The sequence below is a fragment of the Perca fluviatilis genome, chromosome 15 (genome assembly GCF_010015445.1).
Source record: "Perca fluviatilis chromosome 15, GENO_Pfluv_1.0, whole genome shotgun sequence".
NCBI lineage: Eukaryota > Metazoa > Chordata > Actinopteri > Perciformes > Percidae > Perca > Perca fluviatilis.
Window position 1 is genome coordinate 15,472,160 of NC_053126.1, and position 13,728 is coordinate 15,485,887.

At 41.0% G+C, this 13,728-nt stretch overlaps 1 protein-coding gene across 2 annotated transcripts in view; it reads right to left on the bottom strand.

Moving 5' to 3' along the window:
• Positions 1-4,199: 4,199 nt before the first annotated feature.
• Positions 4,200-13,728, bottom strand: part of tbcd (tubulin folding cofactor D) — a 29,096-nt gene continuing 19,567 nt past the window's right edge. Inside the window, exons 29-39 of one of the 2 annotated variants that reach the window (XM_039823872.1) lie at positions 13,249-13,389; positions 12,485-12,568; positions 11,819-11,977; positions 11,482-11,620; positions 9,157-9,278; positions 8,129-8,206; positions 7,951-8,037; positions 7,776-7,863; positions 6,804-6,913; positions 6,624-6,708; positions 4,200-6,531 (exon numbers count right to left, since the gene is read on the bottom strand). In XM_039823872.1, the coding sequence (XP_039679806.1) occupies positions 6,508-6,531; positions 6,624-6,708; positions 6,804-6,913; positions 7,776-7,863; positions 7,951-8,037; positions 8,129-8,206; positions 9,157-9,278; positions 11,482-11,620; positions 11,819-11,977; positions 12,485-12,568; positions 13,249-13,389 (1,117 nt within the window). In that variant the 3' untranslated portion in view covers positions 4,200-6,507. The remainder of the gene's footprint in view (positions 6,532-6,623; positions 6,709-6,803; positions 6,914-7,775; positions 7,864-7,950; positions 8,038-8,128; positions 8,207-9,156; positions 9,279-11,481; positions 11,621-11,818; positions 11,978-12,484; positions 12,569-13,248; positions 13,390-13,728) is intronic. The other variant, XM_039823873.1, reaches the window with a different exon arrangement.

Consider the following 13,728-nt stretch of genomic DNA (forward strand, 5'->3'; position numbering starts at 1 on the left):
CCAAGACCTTAAAATAAAAAAGTCAATGCTGTCAAACACAATTTCAGAGACGTGGGATGAACTCAATCTGACCAAGTGCACTTCTGATGGGATGGTTTGATATTGTAGCAATAAGCTGCAATCACAGTGTTTCTGACCTCCATGTCAAGCAGCCAATTCCCTTGCCAAACACTGCAAGCAGATCCAACTGGGTCCAGAGTTGACCCAAAGGCCCACATTAGGACCTACACTATGTGACAGATGTTTTTGATAGCTTTTTTGTTGTTGTTGCAAACCACAGTTTTGGCCTACTCAAAAGTTGTACCCCAGAAGAACGCCTCTCCTGCAGGCTCTAAAAGACCCTCTCTGAATCCTAAATCCCAGCAATTTAAGACAACTTGTCTAACTTGTGGACTTGGCTCACCACCTTATACCTATCCCCCACCCCAAGGCCCTTTTCTGCTGTGTCAGCCCTCCCAAAGGCTGATCCCAAGGAACAGCCGTTAATCTGAGGGGGAACGTTGGAGAACGTCTCCTTTTAATTATCAGCAAACTCAGAGCCGGGTTGGATAATGGATTCCAAATGGTGAGCTCGGGCAAGGAGCGGGTTGCAGGGTTGGAGGAGGTGGCCACGGAGAGAGCATGAGATCAAGAGGAGGAGCAAAGAGATATGATTCCTTCTCATGTCCTGACCTTTGGCTGCCCCCACACTTGTGTGCTTTGCCACAGATTGAGACCAGATTGACTGCGTTAGCCCAGGAGATGACTAAGTGACAGAATAATCTCATTAACAGAGCCCAGTGGAGCTATCTTCCCCCAGGGACATCTATCTGGGCTGTGGATACCTTATATACTCCAAAGATCTTTTACTCATGCTGATATTACTGATAGAGCGGCACCTCTCCACTCAGAAACTTAATGTAGGGTTACTTAAAATGGGTTGCTGGAGCTAGCGACTCTCTCCGAAAAGTTGAATGAGTTAGAACCATAATCTTTTATGTGCTGTCCTCCTCTCTATTCCCATGACACACTGGGGGCTCTGCAAAGACAGGGAGATCTTACAGCACGAAGGCTTAACAGCAAAGCAAAAATAATACAATCACACAAAAACAAAACACAAGCTAATCATTATGGCTCCAAACACATCACATATACAGTACATTCACACACACGGACTACAAGACCACCCCTGAGAGCTGACCTGGCCATGCCCCCTGCCGCTCAGTGCTGGCGTGTGTCCAGAACAAACTGGGCCTCTCCGTAGGGAACAGTGGAGGCCTGAGGCCGTGCTGCTTAGCAGGCGCCGAGGGGGCGGCAGGATGCCAGTGGTCAGTCGCTGCCGGAGCTTCTGGGAATGGTGTCACACTCACAGGAACCCCAATCCTCACACCAGCCAGCTCCTGGGTTCAGGGCTGTGTGCAGAGGTCGAGAAAGAACAGCACTCCTATGACCAAGCAGCTGGATTCGCTGTCATGGATGAGCTCACTTTGGCCACCATCCAAACAAGAGGCGAGCTAGGTCCATGAGCCAGGCCCCTGACATTTGGGCTGTCTCTATGAAGTCACTCTCTGAGTATAGATCAACACAGAGCAGCACACAGTCTCTGCACACAGAGCCACAAACAAAGTCTTGAGACTCTCTGAGGTTCAACCAAGGCCAGAGTGATGACAGGAAGACGAGTTACTTCTTCAGGAAGGATGGATTGGTAACAGAAAAAAGGACGGAAACACATTTGATTAGAAAATGCAAAGAGGGCAAGGAGGCATGCAAGAAAAAACAGTATGTCTGCAAGGCTAAATTTTGTCTTATCATACCCATAACCAGGCTACTGTGAGCAAATAGCAACAAATCTTATCTAACAGAAAGACCATGACAACTCCAAGTGATGCTAAATAAGCAGATGCAGCACAAAGGAAGACATTTCCCAGAAAGCTGCAAGGAACTCTCAGCAGGCCTCTTGATATCATTTTAACCCCACAGACCAGCTGGACGGCAACCTCATCACCTGCTCCCTAATCACACAATCATGACGCAAGAGCATCTGTCTCTCACTGTTAACTGGTCTGACAGACGTATACACACAAATTACAAATATTGTAAATGTGAAATGAATGATGCATGTGGAACCTGGGAGGTGCTGGAGCTGATAATGGCTGTCAGCCTCCTCCAGGACAACAGCAATAAGGAAGGAAGGCTAATTGGAGGCAATGCACTCCAACAAGGCCAGTCCTCAGACAACACAAGCGGAAAAAAACAGTTTATCTAGTCTAAACATTGTCTACATTTGGACAATCTGGACATTTTCTTGCCCAATCTAGTTTGGTACACTTCTTACAGACAAGTGGCCTTCTAAACCAATACGAAATGAGGAGAAATAGCAACGGTCAACAGCTCATTATGATATTTCTATTCAATTAGCCAAATTATTTATAAGAATCTGTGTGTGCTGCTGATATAAAAACACACTGCCCATTACCTGTGGTCTGTAAAAGGACTGAGGTTTAGCAATTAACCCACATTCTCAAACTTACCCAGCTGCCTCCATTTCCAAATGACTATAATTCCAAACAACATGGCAATTTGCTAGGCAGAGAGCGCATGCCTGGTGTGCTGCTGATTATGGCTTTTTGGAAACTTATAAAGACTGCGGTTTCCTGGAGGGAGACCGCATCAGCTGTCATATTCATAATTATAGCATTTCTGCTATTTCTATCAATCATGTAATTATCGTATCTCTGCTATTTCTATCAGTCATATAATTATCATATTCAGTCATTTCTACTAGAAACTTTGTTTCTGCAATATCCTGAAGTTTTCTTTAAAGTCCAAATTCCATGACAACCATACGTGTATGCTGATTTTCTTCTCCACCTTATTTTCAGCACAATCCTTGCTTTGAGTGCTTGAGTTGATATTTGAATAGCTAGACCACTACAGACTTATGATCATTTGTTTGTGGAGAAAGACAAGTCTGAGCACATGAGGTGTGCTCAGGTCTTAACATTAACATTGCATACAGGTCAGTCGCAGTGTCCACTGAACGCACACGGCGACTTTTCTGTCTACAGCTCCCTTTTCAAATTGCATACTTGATATAGGAATATAAAAACTATCACTTAAAAGTATAAGTAAACCTTAAAAGCACTTTATAATGTTTGCTTAAACTTCATTTAGAGGGCCGTAAGAAGTCCTGAATTCAAAGCCAATCTCGTTGTAACAGCTGCTCCACAGTACCCCCACTTTGTACATTAAGGGCAATTAAGGCCTGAGCTCCACTAATGAACCGGGCTAACAAGCTGGAGGAGGGTTGTTGCTCCCACACCAGGTGTTGAGGCCATGCACAGGAAGTCGCAGCAGGAGTAACACCTGGGAATAATAAACTCACTCAGCAGACAACAGCTCCATCTCAGGGCTACACCACTCTGAAAATACGATAATAGCTTCAGTGTATAGAATTGAAGCTTAATACAAGACTAGTTAAGTTTAACCATAAATAGGTGCAATTCAGAAGTACCTCTTAACTGTTATCAGGAACAACTTAAATATGATTGTTTAAAGTCAGTTTCCAACTGCTTAAATCCCAAATCTCTGCCAACGACCCCCAGATTAAACAGTTGCTGCACCAGCTCTTGTGCAAGAAAGTGTGTAATATTCGTGACATTATCAGATTTGGAACCAATGTGTTAAAGTACTGTGAAATATCACATATTTTAATACAACTGAGTTTTAACACTGCATGTGCCATGATAGTAGATTGTACTGTATCCACACCATCTACATATAGCAGTGCTGCCGTCTCACAGAAGTACAGGTTTGTTTTAAAAGCAGTGGATATTTCAGATTTTCTTCCCGTCTTTGCCCAGTGTGTAGCCTACACTCGCTTCCTTTAACCTAGAAATGTATTTGATGGAGAGAAAACTAGTAAATAAACAAAAGGTTATCTGGAGGGCAACTAGTGTAATATTTGTCTCTGTGTCCACAACAGTAGATACATTGATTGTGAAAAGGGAAGTAATTATAATTATATTTGCTTCTGTGACGTTGATACCAATCAGTAGATCACGAGGGAAATTAGAAACGCACAGTTTTTCTCTGGGCAATAACAGTAACAAGTCTTCTAACAGAGCCTAACTTTATTTACGTTACAATTGCACTCACATTGACCTCTGGTGAACAAAACAATTATGAACCATTATCAAAATCATGAGCTCTGAAAGGTATATAATCTGCTGTTTATTTGGCAAATGCTGCAATGGTCTGAGAGTGATGATGTACCCAGCTTACAATATGAGTAACAACTAGGGATGCAGGTATACAACTTTTTTTTTTTCATACCAAGTACTTATTTTACCAACCAATCACAATCGCCTTGGGCATCCCTAGTAACAACGCTGTCAATGTGTGTTAGTGTTATTAGTTAAATATCTTTAATTTCAGAGGTAGGACTGGATACGTTAAACTATGTAGGCTATAAAACAAAATGTAAATGCATAATAAATATTAGCAATGTTGTAGACAATCGGACCACGTTCTCTATGGACAGAATAAAAACATGATTGCCCTTTCCACTACATAATCGTTAACTTGGGCAAACTGCTATGGGTACCACTTAATCTAATAATAACCAGAACAGTGGAAAGTGCAAAGAGGTCTTTCCTTATATCACACCAAACTTAGTCAATGAGGGAGCAGCCCCTCCCTTCCCCACTCCTCTAAAAGGCCACCATTGTATCTGAGGAATTGCCATGGCTACTGCCGGCAAACTGTAAGCCTTTTAAAATTATTAGCATTCCTCTCTACCCCAAGCACTGCAGCAAAGCTGCTCACTTTACCGTCAATCCGTCCTGAGAGAAACACACCATTTCTTTCATTAGAAACTACAGGAATTTCCATCTGGCTGGGAATTAATTAAAGTCGAATTATGGGCTGCAGCAACATTGGGACTAGCCAGACAAATTTAACAACACCCATGGAGGGTAAGAGTGAATGTGGCCTTGTTAATGAGCATGGTAAGAGGCTAGCAAAGCCACTTGTCAGAGGCACAGTTATTAGGCAAGATAGAAGACAATAACAATGTGACCATTGATACAGCATATCCATTTTTTGTGAGTTATTTAGTACCGTCTTAGTATCTTCTTTATTCGAAATATGTTTCTCAGAAAAGCGCGTGTTCAATGTTTATTTATATGGCGTGGTACAACTCAATGCGGTGGCGCGATTACATACAAAGTCATTGCAAAGACACAAATCGTGCAATCTAACCGATTAAAGCGTCACAAATATTTGCTTCGCCGGCCAGTGAACACACTGTGAGGCAAAGTGCGGCTTTAAATTGAAATGACCTCAAAGTTAGCATCACTTTCCCTGATTCTGTTCATACAATTACATCATGTTAAGATTTAATTTTATTGATGACCACACACATAAATGAGCAGTAGTTTTATAATGATAATAATCCAATTATGTGATACATTTTAAAACAGGTGATTGAAATTTTTAAGTAAAAGCACAAGTTAGTTGGCAGCACACACACAATTACAAGAGCTGCAGTAAGCCAAACAAATGGGATTAACATAGCAACAATGTTCAACCCAGTTTTATGAGAGTCCAAATACACATCAGTTTCCATGGGATAAACCTAGTTAAATTAATCATATTACAGAAAAATGTTATGTAATATAGTGATTACTAGCCTGGGGAGTTTCGGCAACGTAGGATAAACAACCAGTAGCCACCTAATTCTAAAATAATGCAACATTTGTATCTTTGTTAGTGTGAGAAAGGGAAGCTGGCTGAGACAATGTGGCCACTATCAGACTCTAATGCGAAAGCCTGGACCAATATGACACAACAGGCTCTGTTCCACAGGCAACAAGGGAGGCTCCACTATCAGGCCTGGGACTGCTGCAGTCTCTGGCACCTCCACCGATGCAGAAAAAGTAGGTCTGCATGGGACCCAAGGGGAAGTAGGGCCCCAGTGACATTCCACGGTTTGTGCCAAAACGGCTAAATGGCAACCATTTCCCTGGAGTCTACGCAAACTACAGTTTCGGTTTCACCCATCAGTGTTGTTCCAGGTACAGGTTACAAGTAAACAACTCTATTCAAACCATTTCCAAAGTCTCACTAGACTGTGACCTGAATGGGATATGTGAGAAAGGTCTTATGCACAGAACACTACAATGAAAGCTTTATACAGGTGTGCTTTGGAAGTTGTAATAACAAAACCAAATCCAGCACACTTACGGTTTATTATTTTCACTTACTTATTAATAATTAATTTAGACCCTAATCAGGCAAGGATCTAAGGGCCAAAACATCATTAATAAAGTGAGTACAAGTGATCGACAGTGTGCTGGATTTTTTTTAGTTTATCAGAGTTTTTCATCTGAATGCAAATTTTCTGGTGCGCAAGAACTGTGTAGTAATAAGAGCAAAACGGGGAAAAGACTGATGTGATGGTTTTGTCCTTTGTAAATTCTTACAGCATGTTGTCCACCTACAGCTGGTGCTCACAGCCACAGGTGATCAGGAAACCTGGACAGGGCTCTGCTGATGAAAGACAGTGGTCAGAGTTAAGTTCAACATGGTGATAAAACATAAAATGTTTGCCGTCTGTATCTGCCCTCAGACATCCTGGTTACCTTGGTAACCACCTGTGGCCTGGGGACTCCCAACCAATCACAAAGCTGATTCCTGTGGGCCCGTACTGTGGCAAGGTCACTCTCCCTGAAACAAACACCCCAGCATGACAACGTGTCACATATATACCACAAGCATTTAACACAAAATATTGAATAACTGCATCCATTGTGACCACTAACCAATTAGTATCACTTAGCAGGGTCATGACATCATCCAGCATTTCTGGATTTATGACATCATCGTAGGTCAGCAGCATCTCGTACATCTGGCTGGCTGTTGTCTTTCTGATCTACAGTTGTAAGAGAGGAACAGTAAATGATTGTCCTGTTGTAGCTGTTGTTACACGAAGCAAAGTAAACAATCAAGACTAAGAGTCTACAGCCATGCGGATGGGAGTGTACTGACCAAAATGCTAACTTCAGCATGCTTACATGCTCACAATGATAATGCTAACATGCTGATGTTGAGCTTTTATGATATTTACCATGTTCACCATCTCAATCAAGCATGTTAACATGCTAACATTTGCTAATTAGCACTAAACACAAAGTACAGCTTCATTATTTTTGTCATTATTTTGCAAGTATTTGGTCATAAACCAAAGTACTTGACACATTAAAGTATTGACCTGGTGATGGTGCTAGATAAAAAGCCAGGGCATCACTAACATTAAATGACTAACTTAAGTCATTACAATTCATTCTGAAGGGGGACATCACTGTCCAAACCAAAGTTCATGTCAATCCATTGTCGAGCCATTTCACTCAAAACCACAAATGTCAACCTCAAGTTGGCGCTAGATGAAAACGTCAGGGAATCACCAAAGTCATTAGGACCATGAATTTCAGTGCAATTCATCCAAAAGTTGTTGAGATCTCTCAGTCTGGACCAAAGTGGTGGACAAACGAACCAAATATCTGACATTGACACACCTAGAGCTACACTGCAAGCGTGGCTAAAAACAACAATGCAATACAATACTGTTACTGGCAATTTTAGCAGGCTAAAGACAAATTTGGCTTGCATTTAGAGAGTGTGAATTTTGTACCATAAACCAGAGTGGATGTATTTTTTTAAATGTTGAAAGAGCTTGTCAGTGGTTTTATACATCTATTAAGACTGTAATGAGTATTCCTGTCTTGTGAACTTACCACAGGGTAGGAATGGCAAAGTAGCATCAGCAGCTGTGACAAAACTTTCTTCCTCACCTCACCCTGGAACTGGATCAACCCACAGAAGCTGTGAAACACCAAACAGCACAGTCAACATGGATGATCTTTTCTACCTCAGTCCAGTATATAATGTGTTAATGAGATGGAGACTTACACAGTTACACAGGCGCGTAGCTTGGAGATATCTTTAGTCTTCTTGCACTCTTTGCAAAGGGCCAAAAGGTCCACACAGAACTGATGACTAAGAAAAATAAAAACAGAAAAGCTTTAGCTCTCACACATATCATCCACTTTCCTTTTTATTTTTTTAACAAAGCTGTCGCAACACTCACTTCTCTTGTGTGGTGAAGATTTCAAAGCAGCTGTTAGCAAGAATCTGATCAAGCATCTTAAGAAAAGGAATAGACACCCTATAAATAGGAAAAGAAAAAAGAAATCACTCAAGTAACAGAGAGGATATGTTATGAGCATAAACTATTTTTCTGGTGGCTTGCAAGTGTGTTTAAGAATGAATCCTTTAATGTACTGATAACACTAGCAATGGATATGAGAAAATTAATTGGAAGATCACTCTAAATATACAGTACATGGTTTTATGTCAGTTAGCCTAATAGCTAGTTTGATTTGCATTGAGAAATGATTTTATGGAAAGTACCCCATGCTAATCTCTAGGTATGGTGAAGGGTATGTGATGATGTGGGGCTATTTTAATTCCAAAGGCCAAGGGAACTTTATCAGGATGCATAGTATCCTGGATCCATTAAATAACTGGCCTTTAAAAATAAAAATCTGCCTGCCTTTATGGGAATTTAACATAGGGGTGTACTCACTTCTGTTGCCAGCGGTTAAGACATTAATGGCTGTATGTTGAGTTATTTTGAGGGGACAGCACATTTACACTGTTATACAAGCTGTACACTTAATACTTTACATTGTAGCAAAGTGTCATTTCTTCAGTGTTGTCCCATTAAAAGATATAATGAAATATTTACTAAAATGTGAGGGGTGTACTCACTTTTGTGAGATACTGTATATATAGCACTTTTTAAACACAGAAAAGTAAATAAACCAAAATGTTCCATCAACAGTAATAATAAACAACCATATGTAAGGAAAGCACAACATCAAAGCAGAACAAAAATATTGCAACACATAACCATAGGTAAAGAACAATTAATCCTTAGAAGACTAGTTTTCAGAAATTATTTGAGTTTTTAAAAGGTGAGGCAAACACATCACTCCAGTTTAAAATGGAAAGGGCCTGAAGTAATACATCTAGCAAGGACAAGAAAATAAAAGTGTGTGTGTATGTGTGTGTGTGTGTGTTAGTGTGTGCGTGCGTGTGTGTGTGTGTGTGTACCTGTCATTGCGGAGATTGTCTCTGAAGATGCTCAGCAACGCATCTCCAAATTGTGTCAGAGCAGCATGGTTGTCCTGGATCCCTCTCAGATAGTCAAACAACGACTGAGAAGAAAAATGCACCTAAAAGGAAGCAGCGGACAGCAGCAATAAATGTGGAGCAGCCTGATGGTTAAAACGGTGGACTAAAACAACAGAGACTCCCACTCGTTTTGAGGTTGGGTGACAGCTACACCTGATTATCGATCACCATCGCTGTCAGTAAAGGAGACCTATTATGTAGTATTTTCTGTCATATCTATAATGTTACAATGTTCATTTGAACATGGCCAAAGCCTACAATAATGAGTTAAATGTATTAAAAAGAAATCCCTGTGAGCCAAAACCTCAGATTTCCCACTGTTCTGAACATTCCGGTTTCAACAGTTTTTTTCTACTCTTGGCTCCGTATGATGTCATACCGAGCCGGTTTTCTGTATATGGTCATATGCTCAAGGGAGGCACTACTGCAGTGGTTACATTACATACCCTGCCACATGTATCTACTTGCTAACGTCAGGGAAACCTGTAATCTTGGCTGCAGATTTTGTTAATTTTGACGTTGACAGTAGAAAGTGCTGCTATATTCCATTGCAATCCACTGCTAACTACATGTAGCTACAAGCTAACGCTATAAATAGCTGTAATCTCAGACAGTTTCTGCTGTTTGACTTTTGCATGGCCTTATGATGTCTCTACATTGAGGCTGGCCTTCAAGGCAGTTCCTGGAAAGTTATTTGATGCTCAATCGCTCTCTGGCCTGTGTGAATATATGCCTGTGGTGTGAGAATGGTAATCTTGGCTCATGTATTGATGCAGTATTGGCTCAGTTTCCTGCATGCAATCCTGTACAAACATATCAGTCCTCCCCATCTCGGAGGATGTATCTGTGGCAAAGAAAGGCTGGAAGCGCAGGAGGTAAAAGCAAGACGACAGCCACATCGTCTCAACGGGAATGTTTACAGACTCCATTGGCAGAGGAGTTCAACTTCACTGCTGCTATAATAGGCTTTAAACCTATTTGTCTTTTATACATCCACAAACACTTAAAGTTTAAAATAACCCAACCATCACAAATCTTTGTGAGCAGGACCTCTTTCGAATGATTGATTTTAAAAGGTTAGGTCATACTGGAGGAGGAGGGAGAACTTGAGGCCCCTGCTGAGCCTCCTGAGTGATAGTGTGCAAAGGGTCAGGAGTAGAAAGTATCAGACATGCTTTGAAGCTGTTATTTAGCACTGGATTGCAAAGATTCAACTGATGGAAAATTCCTGCTTGCCAGTACCACGAGGGACCTGTCAGATCAATTTGTTCTGGATAAGTCTGGATCAACGCTTCAAGTTCAAGTGGTTGCACAGTATTGCCAGCAGGGACAGGGAGGAGATAAGTCAAAGTAACACAGCCTGATATCTGTAATTTTAAGAATTCATTGAAGGCTAGGCGTTGTAGAGAGAGTAAGTTATAACAGTGCAGAAGATTGAGTAGACTGCATTAGACACATGGCTCCCCCTGTTGGCCTAAATTGCTCCTAAATAATAACAACCAAGAGCCCACTTTGCCAACTCATTACAGGCAGCAGGATTACTATCATCCAAAAAAAAGAACAAAGAGTCAGGCCTTACTGTGTGATGAAAAGTAAACTTCTACAATGAAATGGGCCAATGCTGTATATATACTAACATCCCAATCTGCTAATGAGCAAAGTGCAATGATTCACCATTAAGTGTCACTATAATATGTAATTTCCAGTAGTTCTATATTTCATACCGACAGTAAAACATTGAAACAACACCCTTAAAGGCAATAACATGCTAAAATCCATTATATTTCTAACTTAACTTCATACACTATGTTCTTATACTAGCAGTTTCTTCTTTTTCTTGTTTACGGCATTAAAATGTTACTTTAGATTTACTACTAGATGAATATTGTAAGTGAAAGTGAAGTTTTATAAAATATAGATGGGTGACAAATTAAAGGAAAAACCAACATTAAGTGTCTTAATAAGGTGTGGGGAAACCATGAGCTGCCAAGAGAGCTCCACTGCTCCTTGTCCTAGATTGTACAAGCTGCTGGTGGGATGGGAAACCTGTTCCCAAATCACCCATAGGTGTTCAATTGGGTTGAGATCTGGCACAAGCCATAGCATATGATTCATACTCATCAAAGCATTTAGTGTCTTGCGTGTCTGCATTTGTTTTCATTTTCTTTAAAATGTGTCACCCGTCTGTACATCGAACTGCTCTGATTTGACAGTGTTCTACTCCTCCCATCATGGGTGACCTACTGTGGACTCGGTTATCCCTCCCACAGACACAGTGAGGCCCAGCAGGGTGTGGTACTGATACTGGGGCAGTCCAAGCAGCTGGGTGATATACTGGAAAGCTTGGGATGGAGCATTCCAGTTAAGACTGGCTGTGGTCTCACTGAAAGAAAGAGCAAGTGGAGTCAAAGATCAACAAATATCACAAGTTGTCGCATATACAATTGTTGCACATCATACTTTTCATATTTATTTGCCAAAACAAACAAAACAGTCTGTTCAATATAAAGGTGGTTCACTGCAACTGTGAGCTTGTAATGCTGCTGGATGAGCTGCAAATTGAGGGACAGGGGTGACTCACACAGGAAAAATGCTCAACAACTCATCTTGGTGGGGGATGTGAGGTACTGCAGGCTCTGTGCTGTGCAAGAGGCGCAGGAAGACGTTGCCAGCGTGGGCTCTGTAGTGGTCAATCTTCTCTGCTGACTGCTGGGCCAGGCAGCACATCATACACTTCACTCTGCAGAATAGTAACACATAGAGAAAGGAATTGTGATTTTATTCCGTAAATCAGAAATCGATGCAGGGTGTCACTTCACTAAACTTTACTAAGGTATCACCAAATTGGCTATTTGTGTTAAGTTATTTATACCAACTTCTGCACCTTTTTAGCTAGGTTTCTGGTGACAAACAATTATCATGAATTAATTAATCTAACACTATAAATAAGCCCAAAGGCAACACTGGGTGTGAATTCCACTATGATCAAAGAGTGTCCTATCAAGAGTAAAAGTATGTGTTATGCAATATTTACTTTACTTTGTTACTTTATTATAATTACAAAACCTGCATGATCCAAGTTGGAAAGACTTAGGCTGTGGTATTGTGGCCACACCTTGAGACATTGAAGTGACACCAAAGATTAAGATGAAACACAGGTTGGAGATTCTCTAGATGTATGGTGAGTTTAATAAAAAAGAAAAAAAGCCAAGAGTTGGTGTTACTCAGTCTTCCATTTGGTACTCACAGGTCTGGCAAAAGGATCTCTGGAGCAATGCTGGCCACCAGCATAGTCACATCCATCAGACTAGTCATCGCTGCCTCTCTCACCCTGGGCACATCACAGAGAGAGTAAATGACATGGTCTTAAATCTACCTTACACACATTGACCTGGGTCATTATGATCTCAAAAATCTATCATATCTATATATAGCCATCATTTGAAGGTTATATTTCATTGTCACTGGTAGATTTGGCAGTGGTATAGTCAAATTAGCGACATCTCTGCAGAGCACAATTCTTTTATGTGAAATGTTAATCACGGCATTCTTTTTAAAGTCACACCCTGAAACAGATGCACACAGTGGTGAGAAATCTGTCTCTGTGTGGGTGTGGGCTCGAAAAAAGAGGAAAAATGTGGCACAAAAATAAAAAACACAAGAGATAAGGAATTGTAAACAAGGAAAAAAATGATTCAAGAGAAAGAATAAAGGAAATAAAACAATAACGAGTGTAACGAGAGAAGCAGCCCATCCCATGTTGTGAGGACAAGTGACAAGCCTGGTGACATTCCTGGCGAGGCGGTAAGCATGGCCCGGGGCTACTAGTGAGACAGGCATGTATGTAATGTCTTCGTGACCCTAGGTAAAGGAACAGAACAACACCGAAGGCCTCAAGCAGGGGAGCATTCCTAATCCCTGAGGCAAGTTAAAAAAGCATGTGTGTATTTGTGAGGTGTGAGTGTTTCTGGGTATATTTACTAATGTGTGTTGATAAGTAAGGTAACTCACCAAGCACCTACGTCCCCTCTGCTGTCTGTCGTGTAGTCATTCATGCTGTTGAGCAGAGCGCCATACACCTCTGCCACATTTTCGGAGCATAGGGCAGAGTCTGGGGAGCCATGGGCACAAACACCAGCCTTCACACACACTCTGATGGAAGATGAAAAAGAAATTCTTATTAAAAAAGATTCAAAGGGCTGACAGAGGAGATTCAGTATCTGATGAACTGTGGGAATAAGACTTTTTTTTTTTTTTTTGATTAAAGATGCAAAAAAAAAGTTGTAGAGAAACAAATGGATGGACACGTTATTCAGGTCATGCAGGTATAGTCAGCCAAATGTTTATTTTAGCATTAGTCCACACAACTAGGGCAAGACAAAGAACAGAGGAGTGACGGAGGGGCCTTCGCAACATAAGCCTGAACCATCACGACTAAATTAAATAAGAATATAGAAAACAAAGATAATAGAAGGAAGTTTTTATGGATAC